The sequence below is a fragment of the Arvicanthis niloticus genome, chromosome 2 (genome assembly GCF_011762505.2).
Source record: "Arvicanthis niloticus isolate mArvNil1 chromosome 2, mArvNil1.pat.X, whole genome shotgun sequence".
Taxonomy (NCBI): Eukaryota; Metazoa; Chordata; class Mammalia; order Rodentia; family Muridae; genus Arvicanthis; species Arvicanthis niloticus.
Window position 1 is genome coordinate 116,061,423 of NC_047659.1, and position 23,720 is coordinate 116,085,142.

Sequence of the window (23,720 nt, forward strand, 5' to 3'; positions counted from 1 at the left end):
TGTGCAATTGGGAAGTTAAATAACAAGAAACCTCGAAACAATCAAACAACATGCTATAACTTATCATCTCTATCAAATCTCTCCCTATTTACACACACTAAATATCATAGACCTGAAACTAAGGAAATGCTTGCTTACTGTGCACGTCATATACATAGAAACTGGGTGCAAATACAAGGATGGGTGTTCTCTGGATGAGTTCCCTTAGATGTGACACCCCCTTCAGTATGTATGGAGTGATACAGCTTCATATAGACACACAGGAAAGTTTAGAGGGTTCACCACGAGTCGGTGGAGAAGAGGAAGGGACACCTGAGGACAGTCAGGAAGACAGGGTTTGCATGGCTCTCTGGAGCTGTGTGATCTCCTTTATAAGGCTAAGGGTCCTACTAAACAGCCACACGGCAGAGGCAGAGTCCATCCCTGGGGCTCTCAAGATCTGCCAGCTTGGCTGCTGAAGACACTGGAAAAGTCACTCAGTAGGCTATATCGCTTTCCTTCAGTCTGCTGAAGGTCTGGCTATTTTTTAAAAGTCCTAATTTTGCGGGGTTACTATAGTTTTACAGCATGAAAGTCTAATCAACAAGACCATAAACACCAGTTTCCCTCTTTCTGGACATCCGGAAGTCAGCATGTGGAGAAGGGCAGCCACTGGCCAGGCCCTGCAGGAGCCCAGAGCATCTTACCACACTTTGTGGTAATTAGGGACACTTTTATCACAGATGGCTGACCCACTAATACTAATATGATGAGTGGCTCTCAGGAGGGTCTCACCAGATGAGTGACCCGTAGCAATTTTGCTAAAAGACATTTATTATGAAAACACAATATTTGCTTTTCTAACTGACAAAAGAAAACACCAAACTTGATCATTTTAATTTTCTACCCCAAATAACAAGAGCTGCTGAATGCAATCAGACATGGCTGCCAGAGTCCCTGCTCTTCAGTTCTTAGGTCTCTAAACCAGAGCTATTACCAATCCAAGACCATGGACTACATAAATAAGTAAAACATAAACAGACATAAACTGTTGCTGTCAACCTGGGTGTGGGGTGGGTAAAATCATTAGGTTACAAGAAGTTCAAATGATTTGCTACTTCCAATTGAATTTCTCACTCCACGTCTGAGGGCTTGTGGAAGCAAATGAAATTATGAACAGACAGCTGTGGGACTTAAACAGGACCTCTGGGACCTGGGTTGTGGCCCTGGGTTCTGTTGCGATGGCAAAAGATGAAAATGAAAGACTTCCAAAATGGCAAGAATTCCGCAACAGGTTTATGGGCCTGAAGACAAGTGCTCCTGCAGAACACAGCTACTTAATGACAGCGTGCTGGGGGGCCTTTGGCCCAGGACTTGGGAGGTGCTTTCTGCAGGAGCCGGGTCTGGGTTCTTTGTAAACACCAAAGTAGCAGATCAATAACAGAAGTCTAAATAATACTGGCTACACACACAGACACGTAGAAACACACAGACACACAGAGACACACACAGTGAGTGGGATCAGAATCAAGGTTTCACTGACACAATGGGAAATGTCATGACAGCCTATTTCCCGTCTATCACCATTAATCTCCCAGTAAGTGAACACCCCGGACCGTTAGAAAACAGCACACAGGGCCTCTTTTCTGCTTTGCAATGCCCTGCTCTCTATGATGTTCAAGCAGCTCTCCAGGTACCTCTGTCTGTGGCCTGGGATGAGAGGCTGTTAAACTCCCTTCACAGCAGGAGGATGGGTTCTCCCTACAGTGGGAAGGTGCTCCTAGAATGTCTCACTCTATGAATTCCCACTCACTACAAGACTGAGTATGGCTTCTGGCTCCGCTCCTTTCTCTACCAAGGTCAGTAGCGGCCAAATCAGTTCTGTAGTAGATAGAAAAAGCTGGCTTCTCTGGGGAGTGGACACTGATGAGGTCGATAAGCAGGCTCAGAGGAGTGACCAAGCAGGCTAGGAGTACTAACGTGTGTGAGAGCAGAGGGCAGAGGAAAGTAAAGAGGTGGCCACATCCAGGACATTCTTTCCCATGCCTGAGTCCCTCCAGTCTGTTCTCTACAGCTGCTTTCCTGCTCTCAGTGAAGGGTCATCTAGATATGTGCACTGGGAAATGAACTCATGAAGCAGAACTGTGCAGCAAGGGATGGCCTCTGCTGCGTTTGCTGTTTTGCTCTGAGGCAGAGCAGGGAATGAAGCAACACTGGAGCCCTGAGACAGCAGCAGGGCCAGGACGGAGGCATGGGAGTGGGTTGTGTGTATGTGTGTGTGTGTGAGTGTGTGACCATGCAGAAGTCTTCCCTGTGAACTCTTAGTTGCTGGATTCTAAGGTTCAAGATGTCCAAGTCCAGTAAGGGATACATTTAACTCCTTCCTTCCCTTCCATCCCTAATAGGCACAACACACCTTCCATGGAGCCAATATATAAATTTTGGTGTGTGTGTGTGTGTGTGTGTGTGTGTGTGTGTGTGTATAAAAGGATCAAATCTATTGGCTGGAATCTGTTAATCTGTTACCCTAAAACTCAAGTGACAAATACTGTTTCTGAGGCCTGTCTTGAACTCTGAACAGCAGGCAGGAGGAAGACTGCAGATGAACTTTCGGAGGGACTGGACACAATGAAGGTGTTGGTCAGCCCTGGGGTTGGAACAGGTACTAATCTTGTGTGTTGATGTGTGTGGTGCTAGGCTGGGCTGGGCTGGGGTGAGCAAGGCTACTACCCATATGCTTAGTGCTCTCCTGGATATTCCCATATTGTTAGACACCCTGCTCGCTCTGTGTGGGAACATCACCTGACAGAACTTTGTGTTGTCAGGAGAATCTTAAGTCAGCGGGCCTCAGGCTCCAGGTAGAAACGGTTCAATGACGGAGGTAAAACTTCCTGTGGGAAAAGACTCTGGGGACAGCCAGTTTCCATGATGATGAAATCTTGAGTAAACTATAAATCCTAAGATAAGGATTAGCAAAATCAGTATGGAGGAAATTCCTCCAACAGTCACACAGTTGTTTTGTCAGCCCTTTTGGGAATCAAGCTTGGGTGTATAAATGAAAAGAAAAAAAATCAGCGACACAGACAAGTGCCCTTTGTCCCTTCCTGTGGCCCCGAACCTTTGGCTACTGTGTTCTGCCTAAGGACTGTATTCTTCTCCATTGCCATATGACAGCAGGTTTGCTCCTGGTTGAGGACGACTTTTTCTTTTCTTCTTCTGATGCCTAAGGTTTGGTGAGATTCCAGGACAAGAGGGACACAGCTTTGTTTGAAGGTTCCACACAAACTTAAACCACCTCTGACCCTGGGGGCCCAGCCATAGGAAGGCTTGCTGCACATGCTGGCACAGTGGCAGTTTCCTGAAGTCTGGATTTTGAGGATTCTGGGGAAATCAGGGGAGTCTTGCCTGTCTCTTCCATATGGAGGATTTTCTTGGGGTCCATACTCAGGCTGAAGGTCAAGACCCCTGCAAAGGAAGCAGAGAATGACCGTATCACAAAGGCCAATGACAATCTCTGGCCACATACTGGAGGAAGTATATACAGTGCTCAGGAAACACAGAAGACAGGGAACTTGGGCACTGGGAAATGGGTTTGAAGTCCTCCCTGCCCCACAGTGTGCTGGGCAAGGATGTTTGTTGAATTTATCAAAAAAGAAATGCCACTCCTCTTAGTGTTTGCCCTGGGCTCTTCTACAACATAAAAGAAGCTACAGATCTATGGATCATTGGTATAAAATCAGCTTTTCTGGCTAGTACATAAGGAAGGAAGGAAGGAAGGGGAAGGCATTGGATTGCAGTACATTGGAGTGAAGGCCACAAAGGAGCCCTGGGCAGAGTCAGTGGCAATGCTGTGTTTCTGGGATCCTAGCATGTTTACGTTTTCATATTTCACACGGGTTACTACTCACTTATTCCCTAAAGGAACTAAGACTAGATAGAGGTCACGTCTAAATTGCCTGTCTGAATGAGTCCAGATGAGCATGCAGCTATTTGGCACTAGAGGGAACAAGGAATAAAATTAAAACTCGCAGCTCTGCACTCTTCCCATCCCCAGGGTGGCTGTCTGGGAGCTCAGAGGAATACAGGAATGCCTGCTGCAACACCCGGCCACTGTTGCAGCGTCGCTGGCCTCCCTCCCAAGGGCCACTCTGTGAATGAGAGGATCCTTTCATCACCCTCCCCCTTGTAATATATTTTTAAATGCTCTGAGCTTCCCTGGGTGGCCCCGGCCTAGAACAAACCTCAAAAGCAGGACTCCTGCAGTCTCCTCCCTATGGGCTTTTCCTTTGAAATTGTCATTACTAGTGTTTGAAATTTACTTAGGTTATTTTGTTTGTTTGTTTATATGTCTTCTGACTTTGTCCTTCTGAAAAAAAAAAAAAAAAGAGCTTCTGAAATCAATTCTTAAAGGTTCCCTTGACTCATGGAGACACTGTCCCATGCTGAATTTTCACTCTCAGATTCCGCAGACAGACTTTCCCTCTCCCTCCATTCTAGGCTCACTGAGGCTGCTGGACAGAAAGGTCCTGGCCCCTTCTATTGACTGCCTCGTCAGAAACAGGCTACTAAGGATGGGGTTAGCTCAGTGGTAGAACACTTGCTTAGCATGCATGCAGCCCTGAGTCCCAGCATTGCAAAAATACAAAGCTCAGGTTGCCTTAAACAAAGGCAGCACAGCAGATGTGGCCATCCAAAGAGCAGTGTTGTTTTCAAATGTGCATTTGTTTTGCCTACGTACATGTCTGCATACTACTTGGTGGTCGCAGTTACAGACAGTTGTAAGTTGCCATGTGGGTGCTGAGAATTAAAGCCTGGTCTTCTGGAAGAGATGCTCTTCACTGCTGAGCAGCTCTCCAGCCTCCCCCAAAGACCAGGTTTTTAAGGCCATCTCTCCCTTTCCTAGCTGTTGGGACTGGGCAGGAACATTTGATGACGGGCAAAAGGCAGTGTGGGGAAACCTGACTGAACCTCAGAGGATTCTGGTTTGAAATGCCACCCACTCTGATTACATCAGTTAGAATTAAGAAGCCAAAAAGAAAAAAACAAAAAGAAACAACAACAAAAAAAACCAAAACACCAAACCAAGTCAGTGAATGCTTAAAGCTAGTAGGCAAAGGAATAAAACACTTGCTCATGTTTGGTCAGAAGCAAACATTTTAGCCCGTACCATCCTGATCCCCCTCTACCAAGGAAAGCCAGGATAGTTGGGTCACAGCTTGAGTTCCTGCAGATGGACAGGGTAGTGTCAGCTGTCCCACTGAGTAAACCTGAGCCAGCATTTCAAAGCTCTGCAAACAAGGGCTTGAACTCCTAAAGGCAGAGAATAAAGGCACACCAGGACCCAGTGCACCCATGACTCATGCATTCCTTCAGTCTCTGACTTTCTGCTGGCACACCTTCATCTTGCAGTGGCTCCCCTGTGTCCACTGATGCACCCTCTGATGGATGCAGCGGCAGTAGCTGAGGACTGCATACATGAATCTCAAAGGATAAGGGTTGCCTTTTTGATGCAGTGACTATACTTGCAAGCTGCGGATGGTGCTGCCCCAGCTTGGCCTCCGCTGGGGATGGAAGCTGTGTCTTATTCAAAGGCCATTCGGACTGTTTTACCTTTTCCAGGGCAGGTACAGGAGCACATGGGAGAGGGGGCCTCTAAATACAAACCTTTGCCCCTAAATTCATACTGGGAAGGGACCTTACGATTCTGCTTCACCCCTTTCTTACTAGAGAACTTGTGTTCTGTAGATCCTATCACCTCTGAGGACTGATGTGGGTTAGCCAAGCTGGGACCAGTCTAAAGCTATGGCTGAGAAGAGAAAGGGTAGCTGGGCTAGAGGAATGATTCACTATAGTGGCCACCTGCATATCTAGCCGGCAGGTACCGCAGGCTGCTGGGTCACAGGGGTGTCCTGGGTAAGCTACTTCTATTTGTGTTGGAACCACCGTAGGAACATGGTTACAAAATGACAGCTTTCTCTTTTGAGTGGATTTCCCACAGGTGCTATCGAAGCATCTCCTGCCTGTGAACCAGAGAACCAGTATAGCCAGGCCACACTGGAGAGGTACTGCCCAGTCCAGCAGTGGTGGCTGTCATCCATTTCAGTTATCTGTGCTGGGTCAGGATCCCGGAGCCAGGACAGAGAGGTCAGGCTGGGAGGTCACACCTGCCATCTCAGCTCGCTCTCAGCATCCTAGGCTGTGGATCCAGGGGTTCGCCGCCCTCTTCATTCGCCCAGCCTTTGTCTGCTTCTCTTCCTCCAGCTGCTCTATTCAGCAGCCCTCCCTGTGTGGAGGCCTTGGCCTTTGGAGGCCTCTGCTAAGGCAAGCAGTCAAAGGCTAGGCCAGCACGTGCCTCATCTTATCGGTTCATCTCAACATCCTGCTTCTCCAGTCTTGGCCAACAAAAAAAAGGGGGGGTGGTGGAAAGGCCTGTACCCATGGCTCCCTGCAGCCCCCCACACAAAGGGGAGGTGACAAAGACATTTTCCACGATGGCAGGTGTTGGTGTCAGATTCCACCCAGAGTGTACTCGCAGAAGAAAGGCAGGCAAAGCTAGGCTCCACAGGCAACACAGACATGTAGGGACAGGAGAGTATGCAGGGCCCCTTGGGAGGAGACAGGAGGCAGGCAAGGCTGAGGCCAAAGAAGGACCGTGGTTATGGAAAAGTCAACTAAGGGTTTGGCGAGGATGGGGGACCCACCAAAGTTAGTCTTACCTTGCTCAGATATCGTAATGAGACCATTCTGTACTTTAATCTGAAGAGAGAAAAGATAAAGATCCAGTGAATGAGAGCATGGCATGCTCCCAGCTGCAGCTTGATAATGACACACACAGCTAATAACACATGTATCCCCCCAGCTGCACCATTCCTGAAAGTTCACGTCTATACTCACTTGATGGGGTCCAATACTAGTTGGTGCTGTGTTTACAACTGAGTCCTCAGAAGCATGCGGACCTGAGGGAAGGTCTCAGCTCCTGCTTCCTTATGACAGGTGGTCCCATCACCCGCTCCACACCCTTACTCCTACACTACCCTTACTCCTACATGCACCCTGTTTTTGCTTTCAGAAAGCAGTTTTCTATCCAACCCTCCCTTCCCCAACTCTCCTGAATTCTAAATAGCTAGGCCCCTATTGAGTCTGGACATTAGCGGTGACACAAAACACTGCTGACTGCAAACTCGGACTTTCTGCTGATCTCATCTGCCAAGGTCGGCACAGCCACCAGAGGTTTTCTAACGCCATTTGGCTACTCTTTCTTTTATGCCTCTTTGAAGGAAGTATGTGTACTTCTATGAAGTTTGCTTTTCTAAGCTATTGATGAACACTCAGGCCCTGGGTTTTGAGTACTTGGGGTGGGAAGCCAAGATCCTTAACCAGCCCTGGATGACCAAATGGCAGTTCCTTGTCCTACTATGAACTTGGGCTCCTTCACCATGTGAGGGCATGAGCAGTGATGTCTAGGCTAAGGACCCAGTAGGTTCTTAGACATTAATGCAGTTTTCTACAGTTCTTATTTTTTCCAGTGTTCCATACTGCAGGGCTCCATTTCATCTAATGGAAGATGGCAAGCAGAGAGTGCCTCTGTGCATGGGTCTACCTTGACTGGAGAGCCTCAGATTCTCAGAGCCACGCCCCTGATGCCTTCCTATGTGAGAAAAGGCTCTTTATGAAGGGGGATCCTTGATCTCACTCTCTTGCAGCCCCCCCCCCCCCCCGCCCTGGTTATGCTATGCATACAGGCCCTTGATTGGTGGAAACCCAGAAAGCAGATGGTGCACTAACAATGGAAGACTTGTTTGTAATTGCTGATGAGGACTGGTTTGCTCCTCTCTTGAGGGTCCCCAGACACAGCCTAGTGTGGTGTGCTGGCCCACAAAGACTATCTTAGTAACTGCCAATCCATGGTTGAATTAAGGCGATGCAGAGGCAGAGGCAGTTGGAGGCTGCCTTGATTATTCCATAGGGCTCAGATGTCACCTGCTCTTGACATACAGGCAGGACACTTGAAGGGTGAGCTCCCAGTTGCTGGGATCAGGGAATAGGGTGTAGCTTCTTAGTACAATGTACAATCCTAGAGCTTAGCACACAGACTACTGGAAGGGTCTAGAAGAGAGAGCACTGAGCTTGGAGATAAAAAATAAGAAGAGGCTGGGAGGCAGATGATTGCCTGGGAGGAAAGAGGTACAAAGTATGAGTTTTTCCATCTTTCTTTTCATCAACTGGATACCAGGTATGTTGAGTACCACTATAGGCTATAGCAATGGAGATGACAAACAAAAGCCTTGCTTTGGGGGCTATAGCAGAGAGTTGGGGGAGGTAGAGCACACAGATAAGTGGACCACATATTTCTGTGGTGTCCTAAGGGAGAGGACAAGTTAGAAAAGGAAAGTCTTGAGAGGCTCCAGGGTGACTGAGAGATGCTGTACTCCAGGGTTACAGAGTGTCTTGAATAAGAAGACATGATTGGACATCAGTAGTGCTGGGACATCAGCAGCCAGTTCCTTTACACATAGGAGCACCTAGAGAGAGACTCCTGGAAAGACCCCTTCACAGTCTACCTCAGACACTAACCCACCCGGGTGTAACCAGTTGGCAGCTCATACACAAGAATTTGGGCCTGGAGAAGAATCCAGAGGTCATTTTCAGAGAAGTGTTTTACTTTTTGGTGTTGTGTGACTTCTTTGATGTTCTGGATATCATCAACAAGGGTTTTTTGTTTTTAATTCAGAAATAACATATGGTTAGAGGCTTGTATTCTCTGCAGTTCAGCTTGGAGTTGCTATCTGAGAGCCTGTCGGCCTTTGTAGGGCATGTTTCTCTCAGCTACAAGGGAGTGCAGTTTGAAGCAAGCTTCTTATCTTTGAGAAAAGCCTGCTGTCCAGCAATGACACCTGGGGTAAATGTGGGCCAGGGCAGACAAGATACGTGGCTTCCTGTCCCCACATCCTTGTTACTGAACAGTCAGTGTGGAAATGATTAACTGGCTCAAGATAATTAGGAAGGAGAATGGTTTTGAGAGTTGGCATGGGTGAGGAAGAAAGCCTGGAACAGGGTTCCAGCTTTAGGCAAGTGCTAACTATTCTCCCAGCAGGAAGGCCGGCAGAGGAGGACCAGAGCCCTGACGGGGTTTATTCAGACCCCTTGGAATAGCTCTGAGGAAGGGAACAGGTGCAGGCGGTGGATGGGGAAGCCTGCACATGCAACTCAACACTGGCAAACCAAGACCCGTGGGGACTTGCCAGCCTAATTAACATCTCCAAATGGCCAAGGATGGCTTCCAGTATTTCCAATCCAGCAGCAGTGGCTATGTCCTGGCTCCAGTCCTGGCACTGAGGCTGGCTTTCCCTGCTTGGTTGTTGGTCTTGCCCATCAACTTTGGTTCTGAATCAGAAAGCCAGGACAGCTGGACCAACAAGCATGGGGGCTGTGGGGAGGAAGAAAGCACCTGAACTGTGAGCTGTGTACAGACACACTTGTGTTAGGACATTAAGAGAAACTTTGATGGCAATCTTTTTTTTTTTTTCTTGCCCAAATATTATGTGAGCTTAGGAACTCAATGTACACATGAATAAAATTATGAAAGCATAATCATGCTAATGAAATAATTTTTAAAACACAGTAAATGTAGGGCTGGAGAGATGGCTCAGCAGTTAAGAGCACTGACTGCCCTTCCAGAGGTCCTGAGTTCAATTCTCAGCAACCACATAGTGGCTCACAATATCTGTAATGGGATCTGATGCCCTCTTCTGGTGTTCCTGAAGACAGTTAGTATGTACTCATATAAATAAAATAAGTAAATAAATCTTTAACATACACACACACACACACACACACACACACACACACACACACACGGCTACAGCATGAAGGAACTTTGGAAACATGTTATGTGAAAGAAGCTGAGTCATCATATTACCTGGTTGCATTCATGTGTTTAGAATAGGTAGAGGCGGAGAAATGAAGGTGGATTAGTGGCTTCACAGGACTGAGGGTAAGGTTTGTGGAAAGAATAAAGACTATGAGTGTGCTTTATTTTATTTCTAGGGGAAATGAAACATTCTAGAATTAAACTATAGAGATAGTTGTACAATCTGTGAAAATACTAATAGTATCAATTGTATACTTTTACTGCATAATTTGTATGATACACAAATTATATCTTTCAATATAACCTTTTTTTTTTTTTTAAAGTTTTCTTTCTTTTCTTTGTATAGTGGAGATTGAAGCCAGTGTGCATGGTGGTTAAGTATTTACCACTGAATTATACTTCCCTCCCAATTTAAAAAACAAGGCAGAACAGGACAGAAAGTGGTTGGAGAAACATTCTGTGCTCTCTATTCCAAAAGCAATCTTAACTGACTCCAAGATTTAGGGAGAAAACCCACCTCTGGGCCCAGGCAGGAGGGAAGAGGGTAGCGATGAGGCCACATGGCCATCATAAACAGTTCCTGAGCTGAGCCACTCTACTCACTGCACAGCACCCTCAGAGCAAGTGCACTTCCTGCAGGCGACACACTACCCCTAGTGCCCAAAGCTGACTCTATAAGATGTCCTGTAACTTAAGTTCAGCTTTCTTAAAACAACTCAAGAGTTGCCTGTCTGGGGAGGGGCGTGTTCTACCTCTGTGCTCCCTGGGTTTAGTGTCTGCCACTCATGACTGTATTTTTAATCCCCTGGTAAACAATAGCTTAAAAAAAAAGGAGCAGTTAGGTCTGTGGACATTTGTGGGTGAGCACTGTGAGTCTGAAGCATCCAAGGAAACATCAGAGGAACGATGGAACCCCTTTGTAGTTTTATTGATACAAACAGTCCCTTTGGAGCTGGGATGGGACTGGGGATATGGTCCTGTGATGGATTACTTATTCAAAGTGTGTGAGTCCTTAGACCTAATGTCTAGCACCCAAACACATGAGCAAACAAACAAAACACTCTTGTTGTTTTTAGACAGTCAGGAGGTAGTACGGGCCTGGGATCAAGGCTTTATCTACTGGTGCTCTTGCCATGCACTCCAGGAAAGTTGGGAGCAGACAATAATTCAGTTCATGTTAGTCACATTTCTCAGGTGTGAGGGTCAATGTAGGAGAATATTTGCTATTTGTACCACAAGTTGCCCAGGCCATAAACCCAACAAATTAGTTCTTTCTGCCTTTGAGGGGAATGCTTTGCTTTTGGTACAATAAAAGGGTTCCTCTTGGTCATGTGTCTGCATATTCCTGTGGATCTGTTCCAACACAATGGGTGCCCAAAGGAAGGGACCCTGAATGTGTCCAAGAATGAGTCTTGTCTGGGACAGAAAGGCCAAGCCCAGATCTTGCCATGATGACCAGGTAGCCACATGATATGATAACACCACTTTCCTTAGTTCTTCACCTGCCATGGAGATAAACCTTCCCCACAGGAGTTGAATGCCGGGGAAGTGCACAGAAACGGCCTGTTGTAAACAGGAGTATTCTGCAGACCTTTCCCTATTGTTTTGAGATGAGGTCCTGCTGCATTCTCCAGGCTGGCTTTGAACTCCTGGCCTCAAGGGATCCCCTCATTTCAGTCTCTCAAGTAGCTGTGCCTGCAGGCATGTATCACTACATGAGGCTTTTTGAGTGAGACAGAACTACAAAAACCACTTCCTATTCCTTGGGTCACTTTGTGCTGGGCAGTTATTCACATAGCTCAAGGCCAGAGTGAGGTGACTGACTTCATATCAAAGTTCTACCTGCCTCATACTCACCTTCCTTTTACCTGGGTAGCCAAGATAAGGGATTGTATCCCATAGTACCATGGTGTGTGGAGCACAGTGCACTCATCCTGAATTTTCAGGAGGGATGTCTCTGCACTGCCACAGAACTTTGACTGGCAGTCACAGTACTGCAGGCCTGTGTGCCTGCTGATATAGTGAATGAGGTATTATCTAACTTGTCCCTGCTTCCAGTGTCCAGTCTTTCCACAGAAGCCAGACTAGGCCTTTCAAACTATGATCATACCATGTTACCCTACTTCTCCAATAGCTGTCTGTCTCCAATCTTCTGAATCTTCATTAATGACTCTGTTCTTTCAAGCCCCAGACCTTCACTACTCCCAGGAATGTCAAGAAAGCTCAGACCTGTGAGGGTTGCCCCCTGGCTGCTCCCTGCCTGGCTTCTACATATGGCCCATTTCCTCAACTCTGTCCAGAGTTTTTATCAGTGTCTTATTCCCAGTGACACCTTTGCTGACCTGTTTCCCTCCTCCCCGCCCTCCTTTTTAATGATTTGAGAATCTCACATCACGTATCCAGATTGTGCTCAACTCCCAGTCCCCCCACCAAAAAGAAAAACTAAAAACAAACAAACAAACAAACAAAGTACATTTTGTATTGTCCAGGTACTCACAGGAGCATGGTCAACCCCCTGGTGGCCCGTCCTACAAGGGAAGGTGAGTCTTTCTCCACCAGCATCCCCCCAACACCACCGCCCCCAGAAGCCATCTACTGTGGAGAGCTGTGCTGAAACAGGGCTTACAAATAGAGGCAGACAAGGAACTGACGGGGCCCGTTTTAATGTGTTTTAGTGTTTTAAGAGGTTTTTCTTCTTATCCCTCATTGTCTTTTCTTGCTTAGCACCAAGGAACTTCTGATGGCTGATTCCTTCTTCCCTATCTAGGAGGTAACCTCAAGGAAGGAAGAGCATCTTTTTGTTTCACCCACTTCTATGCCTCTTCTAATTAGTCCTTAGGATACTCTTCCAGGGGTGGAGTGACTGAAATCCTACCCTGTGGGGTTTGTGAGATGCCTGAGGAATGAAGCTGTTGTCCTAAGAACTGATTGAGCCGAAGGAGAGGTGTGGGTACCACCAGGATTCTAACCTGGCCAGAATTTCAATACCTCATTGTGGCCTCCAGTAGGTTAGGGGGACACAAGTAAGTGGAGTTTATCTGGGATTTTATCATTTTATATTCTTTAAGTGGTGAAAAAAACAGGATTTTGGTTAACCATAATGCCATGAGCTTTCTTATATACCAAGAATTCAGTGTTGACTATATTGATGCTGTAAAGTTGCTTCACTCCCTTCCTTCTATCTACCCATCCTCTTGCAACACTGACTGAGATGTTTGACCATTTTCAAAAAAATTTTTCCACTCAGCATTTTGTGGGAGCACATTTACAGTCCCCCCCACCCCCCGTGTCACCCTCAGTGTCCCTGGAAAGGATAGCACAAAACGTCCCTTCTATCCCACTGCACACTCCAGTGCCAGCACGAGAGCTTCATTTGGCTTTGCTTTCGTTTGCTCTTTGCTAAGTGGAAATCCGAGCAAAATCATTGAGTCTTCCAGGAAGCCCCAGCTGCTAAGGCTGCACATGGACCACCTGCAAGGACAGATTGACACGAAGGTCACAACTGCCATTGACAAAGAATGTGAGCCTGGGCTGTCCCAAACCCTGGGCTTGCCTCAGTCAAACTATAAAGCTTATTTTTGAATAAGCTTTAATTAAGGTTCATTTCCAAAACTCTGTCTGAGAAAGATTTTTGGTACCTGCTGGCCATCCCTTGGTAACTGCTTCAGAGTCCCCTGAGCCATAATTAGCAGTTAGGCGGGAAAGAGATGCCACCTGCACATAAAATCCTGGAAGGAAGCAGGATTGAGTGACTACAGTATCTCATAGGAACCAGATGCTCTGAGGTGCTTCCACAAACACACATTCTAAACAACTCTAATATGTCAGCTCCCATTTTCAGAAGCTATGGACTCAAGTCCCAACACTGGTCAAGGTCTGGAGGGCTTAAGAGTGTCTGAAAGGCTCTTCCCCAATCTATTCAGTCCATCCTGGTCTTGTGGAAGAGCTTTTAAGTTCTCAGCCAGTGTTGCAAAGGTAAAAGCTGAATGATCAGTGGATGGTGCAGGACACAGGAGGCAAGCTCCTGTTCCTAAGCTCCAGAATCACAGGACAGACGGTACAGCCCGCCTCAGGAGAGTTCAAGTCATGGCCAGGAGAGTTGCTTTCACTTGTAGGTACATTTTGTTGTAACTATCTAGGATTTTAAAAAAATTTTTGGACATAGAGCATTCATGCATATCTTTTTTTCTCTCTTAAGACTCATTACCACAAAAGAAGAGACACAGGTCTTCTCAAGGGTCCGAGAACTCTGTGTGTATCCTTAAGTACCCTTTAGAGGTCTGCTCAGTGGCAGCAGCCTACGGAGGGCAGAGCCATCTCAGAGATGTCACATCTGACAGGCTACAGTATCACTTTCTAGCTGACCAAATGGAAAAATATGTCTCACCTCTGTCTGTCTCCCAGAGCAACAGGAGGGGAGTAACGGAGTGTTAAACGGATACAGGGATGAATAAGCACAAAACAGTGTGGTGACAAACAGGGCCATGGAGAGTTCTCTCTGAAACCCTGAGCATCACTTACAAAAGCACCCAGAATCAAGTTTCAGTTACTCAGAACTGCACTAGCCAGCCTGGGGATTAACCTGGCTCCCGGCTTTCCCCGTCTCCCCACACCAGGCTTTGACCATATTGGTCGTCACTGACCCACTTTTCCTAAGAGATCACGAAGGGAGAAGGCAGATGAAATGTAATTATAGGTGTTTGTTCTGCATCTTGCATCAGACCCAACACATCTGTGGTCTGGAGACACACCTGTACCACTGAAAGCAACAACCTGACTTCTTTCTGCCCTGCTTTTCTATTTTCCTCCTGTCACATGTGTTGTAAAAAAAAAGAGATGGCAGGCATTATTCTTTAAAGAATTTATAGCCCCCTTAGATAAACACACACACTACAGAGTTACATGTTCTATAAAACAATGAGACAGAAATGCAGATGTTCCTGCACTTGTAAGAGTTACACAAAGCCACTGTAAGTTGATAACTCTAAAATACAGTGTTTCGCCGAGGAGGCAAGCTGGCTCTGAGTGATGGGATTAAGACTGGTTAAGAGCTTTCTATCAATATCTTCTCACCTTTTCAAGAATACATGTATACGTCACAAAACAAAAGCAAAAAGGGTCAGAATTGAGCTGGCTGTGTGGAAGGGATCTAGGCTGGGAGCAGATGGCATTGTTGGGATGGAGGCAGTTATCCATCTACAGAAGACGTGGCAACACTTTGGCCAGGGACAGTCAAATGTGCTGAGGGTGTAAGTTGGGCTGGTTGTGAGCTCTTGAGTGACATAAGAGAACTTATGTTTACGGAAAATTTCTGGGGTCTCTACATGTAATTTTCAAATTTAATTCTGGGCTATAATATCAACAACAAACCAGCCACTGTTGCTTGATTTACAGGACCATCATCCCAGTGCAGGCACTGGGGTTGTTGTGTCTGTGTGTGGAACAGAAGGTGAGGGCTATGCTATCAAACTTGTCTGCAATCTTTGGTTGTTCATTCATGGTTTATGCTTCACTTAGTCAAAACTACTAAGAAGAGGCTAGACTTGGTATTCTCTGAAGTCCCTTCTATCTCCACATTCTCTGATGTTCTTTGCTTGTTTCCCTAAGCTATGATAAAGCTAAATACGTAAGAAGTATAAGCATAGCTGTGCCATCAATCTAAGCTTTACTGAAACCACTTTAACAGGGATGGAGGAAGGGAGATTGAGGGAAAGAAGGGATACTGACTGAGTGATATACAGGGGATTATCTTTTTAACCAGCATGAAAAGCTTGTTGAATCAGGGTTGGACTTTACCTGTCTGCTTCTGGGGGCTAACTTGATTATTAATTGCCCAGTAAATTATTTCTTCCAGGATCTATATACAGAATCATAAGCCTATAAGATGCTGGTATAGTGAGCACCCATATATGGTGGCCTCAGGAAGGGGAAGCTGGTGGAACTTCACCCCTCGGGGAAAAGGCCAGGGAACTCCAGGACTAGTGTAGCATCTACATCCCAGAGTCCCTTTGGGACCAAGATGTAGCACTTGTCTTCGGCTTTGTGAATTTATTTTATTGGCTCCCACCAAGTGGACCAAGTTAGGGCTTCTGGTACAATGTCAAAAGCTGTTGTAGTGAAAAGGAGAAAAGAATGACAAAAGTCTATTCTAAGATGAACTTGGAAAGGAATATTGTTCATTTGTCATGAACACAGTATTTCTTTTCAAGACGTGATCCAGACACACATCTGAGAACGAGGAAAGTTTGCAGCTTTGGGCAGTGGCAGCATCTTAAGACTGACCCAGACTAATCTGGCTTAAGCCCCAAATATGACCTACATTCAAGCAGCAGCTAGTGGAACAACGTCGGGGTGACACATTTTCTCCCACTTGCTTTATTATCCTGGAACCTTTGCAACCTCATCTGTCATGAAGGAGAAAGTACTGCTGACCCTGTCTTAAGAGAAATCAAGGGCTATGTTTTTGAGGCTAACAAATAAACAAAGACCTGTGCTCCCTCTGCTGGCCCTCCACAGCAATATTGAAGTGGGCAGAAGCCATAACTAGTGTTGGCATCTCAAGCAAACACCAGCCAATCCAGGGTTACAGAGAACAAATCTCCTTGAACTTGGTTTTATACAAATAAAAACATTCTCACCAGCTTCTGACCAAGGTAAATTTAAATGCTGAATGTTAGATATTACATGAGACATACCTACTACTCTCAATTGCCAAATTGCTAGCTGTGACCATAACAGTTATTTTGGGATTCACTTATCAACAAACACAAGTGGATTCCTCCAAGATTTTAAGGTCCAGACACAATCTTTAGAGCAGCTTCAGAGGGTGAAACAAAACAAAACAAAACAAAACAAAACAAAACAAAACAAAACAAAAACCCAAACCACCAAAAACCCCAGCAACAAGGAAATCCCCATGTAAGTGCAAACAAGTTTCTTTACCCCTTTTTGTTCAGTAAGAACAGCTCCCAAAGGTAAAGATTTACACTATATCCCTTTGGATAATGTCAAACATCAGACTGGATTCTCCAGGTCATTAGCATGCAGAAGAATGACCTCATGGTGAACAGATGCACTTGGCTGTGAGCTGCAGTGATTACATCAGTCCCTCCCTAGCACTCGAGGGTGCCCATTCCAGTTAACCCTTTACAAGCAGGCTTCTTCTGCTGCTCCCCTTCCTTGATAACATGAAAACACAAACTTAGTGCTTTACTCACATAGCTGTGTGGGTTAAGCACATACAAATATGCAAGAATAAAACATATAGATATTAATATTGACTACCTTTCGGATTATTTATCGTTTGCCAATAAGATAAGGGATCAAATGGCAAACTGCAGTCAGGGCTAGGTAAAAAAGCTATCCAAATACCTTTTATACAGAATATTATTAATTCAAACAATGGATGCAACAGATACAAAGGGCTGCTTTAAAATAGTATTTCTGCTTGGGAAATGAATCCTCTTTTTAAAGCCATTGTCAGAAGATGAACTCTTATATATGAGTCCATGTCCCAATTCAGAGCTCAGGGACAGAAGTGCACTCATTTGGGTGTTCTGGTCCCTAGGGCACTGCGGTCAGGGAGTGTGGGAGGCACAGGCATTTCCCATCAATAGAGTCTCTGGTCAAGCTCACCTGCACATCTCTCTACAGTGGGACTGTGTGCTACTTTCTGGCTCTGCTATACTATACAATGCAGGTATCTTCCTTAAAGACTATATTCTAAGGAAGTCTGTGCATATGTACATAAGGAGCCTGGAAGCCCATGGCCCTGCTTTGATGACATAAATGGCCACAGAGAGTTTGACTAGACCATGTGTGCACTGTGGGAGCGTAGGCAGTCCAGGGTCCGGTTGGCCTGTTGGCTGGAAGAGCAGACTTTACCTTAGTCTCTGAGTGTAAGTTAGCTGGGCTGGGCTCATCTGGTCTTAATGTGCTTGTCCCAAGAAAATTAAAAAAAAAAAAATCACCGTGAATAAGTGAAAAGTGTTTTTCCTCTGTGAATGTAGAGGTGAAGTGTGCCCATACACCAGGGAGAACACAGCTCTGAGAGGGTGCCTGTGCACTCATGAACCCTATCCTCACTGCACTGCCTCACACTGCACTTCAAATACATCTTATTTCTCTCCTTATCACTATGCAGGGCAAGTAGAAGCTGTGACCCTGACGGGATGCTGATGCTGATTCGCTTTGGTGTTCTGTATTTGGATTCTTGCCCCATATATAAAAGTGCTAATGTCTGCCCTGACAAGCTGCCAGAGTTTTTATTAAATAACTAAGAAGAACAAAAAACAAAACAAAAAAGCAGGACATTCCCCCAAAAGTATTAACTATCCTTCTTCAAAGCAGTCACACAAGTCAAAATGCTTCTACAGTTCTAGAAACTGAATCCAAATTGGCTGAATAATTATGAACTTTACTTATACAGAGGCTAAGATATACACAGAAAATAACACCCGTGACTATTTCAATAATAATGCTCGTCATCAACTTTAAAAATAAAAGTCAAGAAATATAAATATTTAATTCTTATTTAGTTTTTTCTTTTATTTTAAGAAATGAAATGTTTTCTTAGAAGTTAAAAAAAGCAAAAAAAAAAGAAAAAAAAACAAAAAACAAAAAACAAAAAAAAACCCAAAACCAAAACAAAAGCCTCCACTGAGAAAAACCAAGTCCCAGTGTCTCCAAAGGATGAGAGAGGCTGAACAGAGCTCTAAAGCATTAGCTTGCTGTGAATTCCTCCTGTTCTTTCACTGAAAAATTAGACACAATTTTAAACCTCTAGCCAGACTGGGTATGAAATCTTCATTTCCCTTGAAACAGATTTTTTTCTTGTCTTAGATAGAATGCTGGCAGAGCGTATAAAAGAATTCAATTCACAGCTGTTCTACTTTTTTAATGTAAGAAACATTAATCAAAGCTTTAAGTTATAAGCTTTTCTCATGTTGCTCAGTATCCCAGTTCAACAAAGATCAATAGAGGCCATCCCTGTGTTTCTCTCGCCTCACCAGGAAGCAGAGGCGTGATTATGTAAATGGAGCTCTGCACCTCTGCCAGCTTGCTTATCTCCCAAGCCTTCTGCCTGCTGCTCCTGGCTTCCCATGCAAGTGCCTGCCTCTCTCTCTTATCTCCCAACAAAGCTCCAAGAGGCACGGACTGCAGCCAGCGATGTTAAACAATGACGCATGGCTGATTTTATTTGTAAGTGATTTATTTCACTGAATTTAATTTTTTTCACTTTGTGTGTAAGATATTTGTTAACAAGTCAGCACAGGAGAAGCAAGCCTGTGTTCAGAAGCAATTAACACAGGCTAGAAATCTATTAAGCATCCTTATAGCTATGCTGAAACCAGGGAAGGCAAAGGAAGCCCCTCATTGAGAATTTCGTCATGCTGTAAACTAAATATTCCACTGACTCTCTCACAGGCAATTAGCCTGTAACAGCATGTGGAAATTTACTAGTAATAATTTTATTCTTTGAAAAAAACCCATAATAATCATATCAACATTTTAAGTGGCAGGACATATTTTTTTTGAAATTGATAGTATTATATAGAAATAGTATGTATCTAAAAATAAGGAAATCCGTGGAACATTCTGTAACTCCACTGACCTACTAAATGAAAGCCATTATAATCTACTTTCTAAAGGCTCCATACAAGGTGCTGCTCTGGACAGTGGCTTGTCCACATGACACCAACTACTCCAGAGAGCAGCATGCACGTGGCCCTCTGTAATGATGGGCCTGGGGACACTGTCCTTCGCTGTCTCCAGCATTAATCCCTGACCCTAGTATCTCAGTGGCATAATCCCCATTTAGCATTAGAAGCAACGGCCTCAACTGTGAGGAACTCTTTTCTGATAAGTATGCAGTGATTTGGGCATCGCTTTTAAACAACATATTCCCAGCTCAGCAAGAAACTCACACTCCTGAATGAACCGGAGCACATTATTGAGAAAAAGTTCATTAACCTTGCTAGATTCGAGGGTTAACAGGATAGCGGAAGAAAGGAACACAGCGAACAGCTCGGATACAAAACAAATTAAAATGAATGTCATCATTCCTTTTGAAATTCATTAGTTGATTCAGAGGGAGAACGTTCTTCTTAAATTTGCAAGCATTTATCTGTGAAAAACAGGTGTACATCTGCTACTTAAATACGTCTTAAGAGGGAGGGGAAGAGAATAATGTAGACACTCACCCGTTCCACTGAGAGAGTAGCTGGGAGAAGGAGAAAAGACTTGAGCTGCAAAATCCTCAAATGTCATGACTTCCCGGTGGTTTTGAATTATTGCTTCCAGATACAGAGCTCGCTCTTCGTAGCTGCAGTAATTAGTTAAGGAGACAAACACACGTGCAAAATGGCATGCAGAGCAGTGGGGGACTTGTTTTAAATGCAGTTAGTCAGCTTTCCCATTCTGTGTGAAAACCATCTTGGAAACTCTTTAGCATTTTGCCATAAAGTTAAATATTTGATTATACATAATAGTGAGATGCTAGTTTTGAGACCTAGATTTCTTTCAGACTTCATTTATATCCAACAGTATCATCAATATATATATATTAAAGTTACAGGATTATAGCAAAGCACTGAAGGCTGACTTAAACCAGAAGGAAGGTGGTCGGGTCTAACAACATTGCAATGGTATGGTGTGACAGGCTTCCTCTTCACTCTGGATTTAGGTAGCAAGAATTCTCATCTCGGTCTAAGGACACAAGGAACTGATACTTCAAGTAAGAGCTGATGATATGATGGCGAACACTTTCAACAAAGGTAAAGAAACATAACTAATTGGGAGGAGGAGGCCAGGAATTATATTCTGCAGGGGCAGCAGAGCCTCTGAGCAGGGTAAAGATGACATTAGAAAGTAAAGATGGAGGTGGAGGGAGGATGTAGCAAATGGTGTACGGTGCAACTGCAAAAAAAAAAAAAAAAAAAAAGAAGGAAAGAAACCACTGCCTTCTAATTAAAGCTGCAGCCCGGAACACACAACATTCAAATGTGTAATCAAAAACCAGTCACCAATAAAACTTACAAGCGTAACACGCTGAAGCAACTTTCCAGCTGTCTTAATAGGACCCCTGCGTGTGGCTGCCTTTCACAGGGCAGAAAGCAAATCTTCCCCTTTGTGTGAGGCTTCTGTTTCCTCTGAAGGTGAATCATGCACTTCCAATAACAGGAACCGTCAGAATGATCTGACAATGAATGGAGGCGCTGCACATATAACTTTAGGAATTAGCACTGAGGGAAGCCAGCGTGACGTCTCATTTTCCCTTCCTCATTATTGATGCAAAAGTTAAAGGATGTGTTTTGATTATTTTGAAATTGTGCAATTTCTTCATGAACACAAAACCCAGGGCACATAGATTCCCCTTGGATTTTTTTATCTTGGGCCGCAAAGAAGAAACATGATTCTGTGTGTCACTAACATTCTATGTGTCCTAAAACAATCTTTACAAGATAAGTTGGGAATGATTGTGCCCTTCCAAGTGCTTTCTCTAGAGCTTGTTTTAAAACTGGAGACACTTCTCTATTTTCTTTTGGCAAAGTCTTGACACTGATTTCCGGGTGCAGGTTCTCTCTCCCCACTCTTTTATATCTTCAGGAATGGAGTCATACCACAAGGGGACCTGAGGCACTCTGGAGCAATGCTGACTCACCTGGGAGCCATGTGTGACCATCACGATTTAAATGTTCATTAACTGAGGTGCATAAGGAATCGCTATGCTTCTCTGCCCTGATCTGTATATTTCAACGTTCAATAGTTACCAAGTCAAACTGCAGATACAGGATCTGGTGCAGGCACAAACGTAGAAAGTAATACTGGGATCTGCTTCATGCTAGAATTTCCCTTAGAAACTCTTAGAAAAATGGAGAATATGCACTGGAAGCTTTCAAAAGTGGCCCCTCTGAAGATATATGATTTTCTTCTGTGGATGGTCACAACAGCCCCAGGCCTGGGCTGCAAGCTGAACTCCTGGTGACTTGCCTTAATGAACAGGCTGCCAAACTTCCTCAGCGAGAGGTGCCTGCTCAGGCCCAATTCTAGAGGGACCCACTAATGCCATTCACGTCTCATTATGAGCATGCTCATTCTGCACAGCACTTGGCTGTCACCACAGAGCGGCCCTCCGTGTATGGCCCCAGCAAGCCGCTGGTCCGGGGAACAGCAGGATGTTAGGCCTGAGTGGCCGTCTGGCGAACAGGCCCTCTGACACTAAGCTGGCACGTGCTGGCCCAGCAGGGGCTGAGCCAGGCGTGACAAATTACTCAAAGAGCTGAGCTAAACTTATGGTTGACAACCACCTGAGCCTTCAGACTGCTGTGGCCCACTGTCAATGTTCAATTCATGGCTCCCCCCTTTCAGTACAGTCTGCTTGTGGGCCTGGGTTAGAGCAAGCATGTCCCTCTAAAGACTTGTCACACTCTGCCTAGTATTGTCCTGCTGTTTCCTGAAAGGTCCCACTGCATCTAACACATCCCCATACAGAGCTGGGGACAATGGAGGCTAACACAGAAATGTGTGTGCCCTCTGCTAGATTCTCCATGGAAGACTTCTCTGGAAAGTAGCCTTCTTAATCAAACTCACAATCAAGCCTACAGAAGGAATGGTGCACAGAGATCCCAGGTGGCTGTCCATCATTCTCACCTTGGATGACACCATCCAACTGTCAAGGGGCTGGTCCCTGTCATGACTGAGAGGTCTGGACTCTTAGGAGGAAGTCCACTGCTGCAGCCACAGGAAGCAGGTATCAAGTTTTGGGATTTTCCCACTCTGTGAATATTTATGGTCTGAGTCTTATATCTATAAACAACAGAGAGAACCAAAACTGCTTCCAGAATTGGATATCAAAGGAAGAAATGATCCTTTACAGAAGGATTGCCATTCAAGCCCTAGACTGTTACAAGTCACACCCATTCTCCACTGGTCTCTCAGCAGTGTTAACTAGCATTAAACTTGTATTGTCATTGAGAGAAATATCCATGGTGGGTTGGGCAAGACTAAGAGACATCAAATGCCACTTATTTGGATCCAAGCCAGTGCATGTTAAATACCATGACAAAGAGAAAGCAAGTATCATCTTAGCTTGAATAGTGCTTTGAGCAGACAAGAACACATGAATGCCCCAAATCATTTGTTTAGCAATCTTAGCAAAAAATATAGCCCTGGTTTAAGTTTTGAGACCTAAAACTTGCTGCTTTGGCTAGACTGGCTGGTCAGTGAGCCCTCAGGTCGGCTAGTCTCTATGCTCCCATAACACACTAGGATTACAAACTCCTGCTCCTGAGCCCAGCTTTTAGGTGGGAGCACTGGGGATCTGAACTGAGGTCTTCATGTTTGCACAATAAATATTTTACCCCAAGGATCTTAACTAAATGTACTGAAACTATGAGCAAAGGTGAATTGGAGCAATATTGTCTGACACTTATTATCCACAGAGCTTCAAGAAAAGGAAAAAAAAAAGAGATATATCAGTATATATCAAAATGACTGTAAGACCCTCCTCAGGCATCTGTAGGAGGCTGACGAGGCACTAAGACATAAATCGTTAGATTTATGGGTGTTAACCCATTTTAATACTAAATACTACTCTCTCCTCTCCTGAAAGTACCCTATAAACACAAAACTTTTAATTCTATTCTGAATGACTACCTCACTAATGTGATATAAATACTTTCAAAGAAGCAGTTTGTTCACTCAACCCAGAGAACTTTCAAATTCCTGAGCAGAAACCCACCTTGTATTTGTCGTTCCTTACCCTCTCAGTGGGGCCTTTACTGTGTAGCCCCAGCTCGGCCTGGAATACACCATCCTCCTGCCTCTACCTGACAACTGCTTGGGACCACAGACAGGAGCTGCTACACCT

At 44.9% G+C, this 23,720-nt stretch overlaps 1 protein-coding gene across 5 annotated transcripts in view; it reads right to left on the reverse strand.

The window, feature by feature from the left end:
* Positions 1 to 536: 536 nt before the first annotated feature.
* Positions 537 to 23,720, reverse strand: part of Ralgapa2 (Ral GTPase activating protein catalytic subunit alpha 2) — a 271,068-nt gene continuing 247,884 nt past the window's right edge. For 3 of the 5 annotated variants that reach the window (XR_013108860.1, XM_076929914.1, XM_034495631.2), the window contains 3 exons: positions 20,053 to 20,174; positions 6,696 to 6,735; positions 537 to 3,444 (listed from right to left, as the gene is read on the reverse strand). Coding sequence is in view for 2 of the 5 variants with exons in the window: in XM_076929914.1 (XP_076786029.1) it covers positions 6,731 to 6,735; positions 20,053 to 20,174 (127 nt within the window). In the remaining 3 variants the exon portion in view is untranslated. Of the gene's footprint in view, positions 3,445 to 6,695; positions 6,736 to 20,052; positions 20,175 to 23,720 lie in introns of those variants that run through there. The other 2 variants (XR_013108861.1, XR_013108862.1) reach the window with 1 other exon arrangement.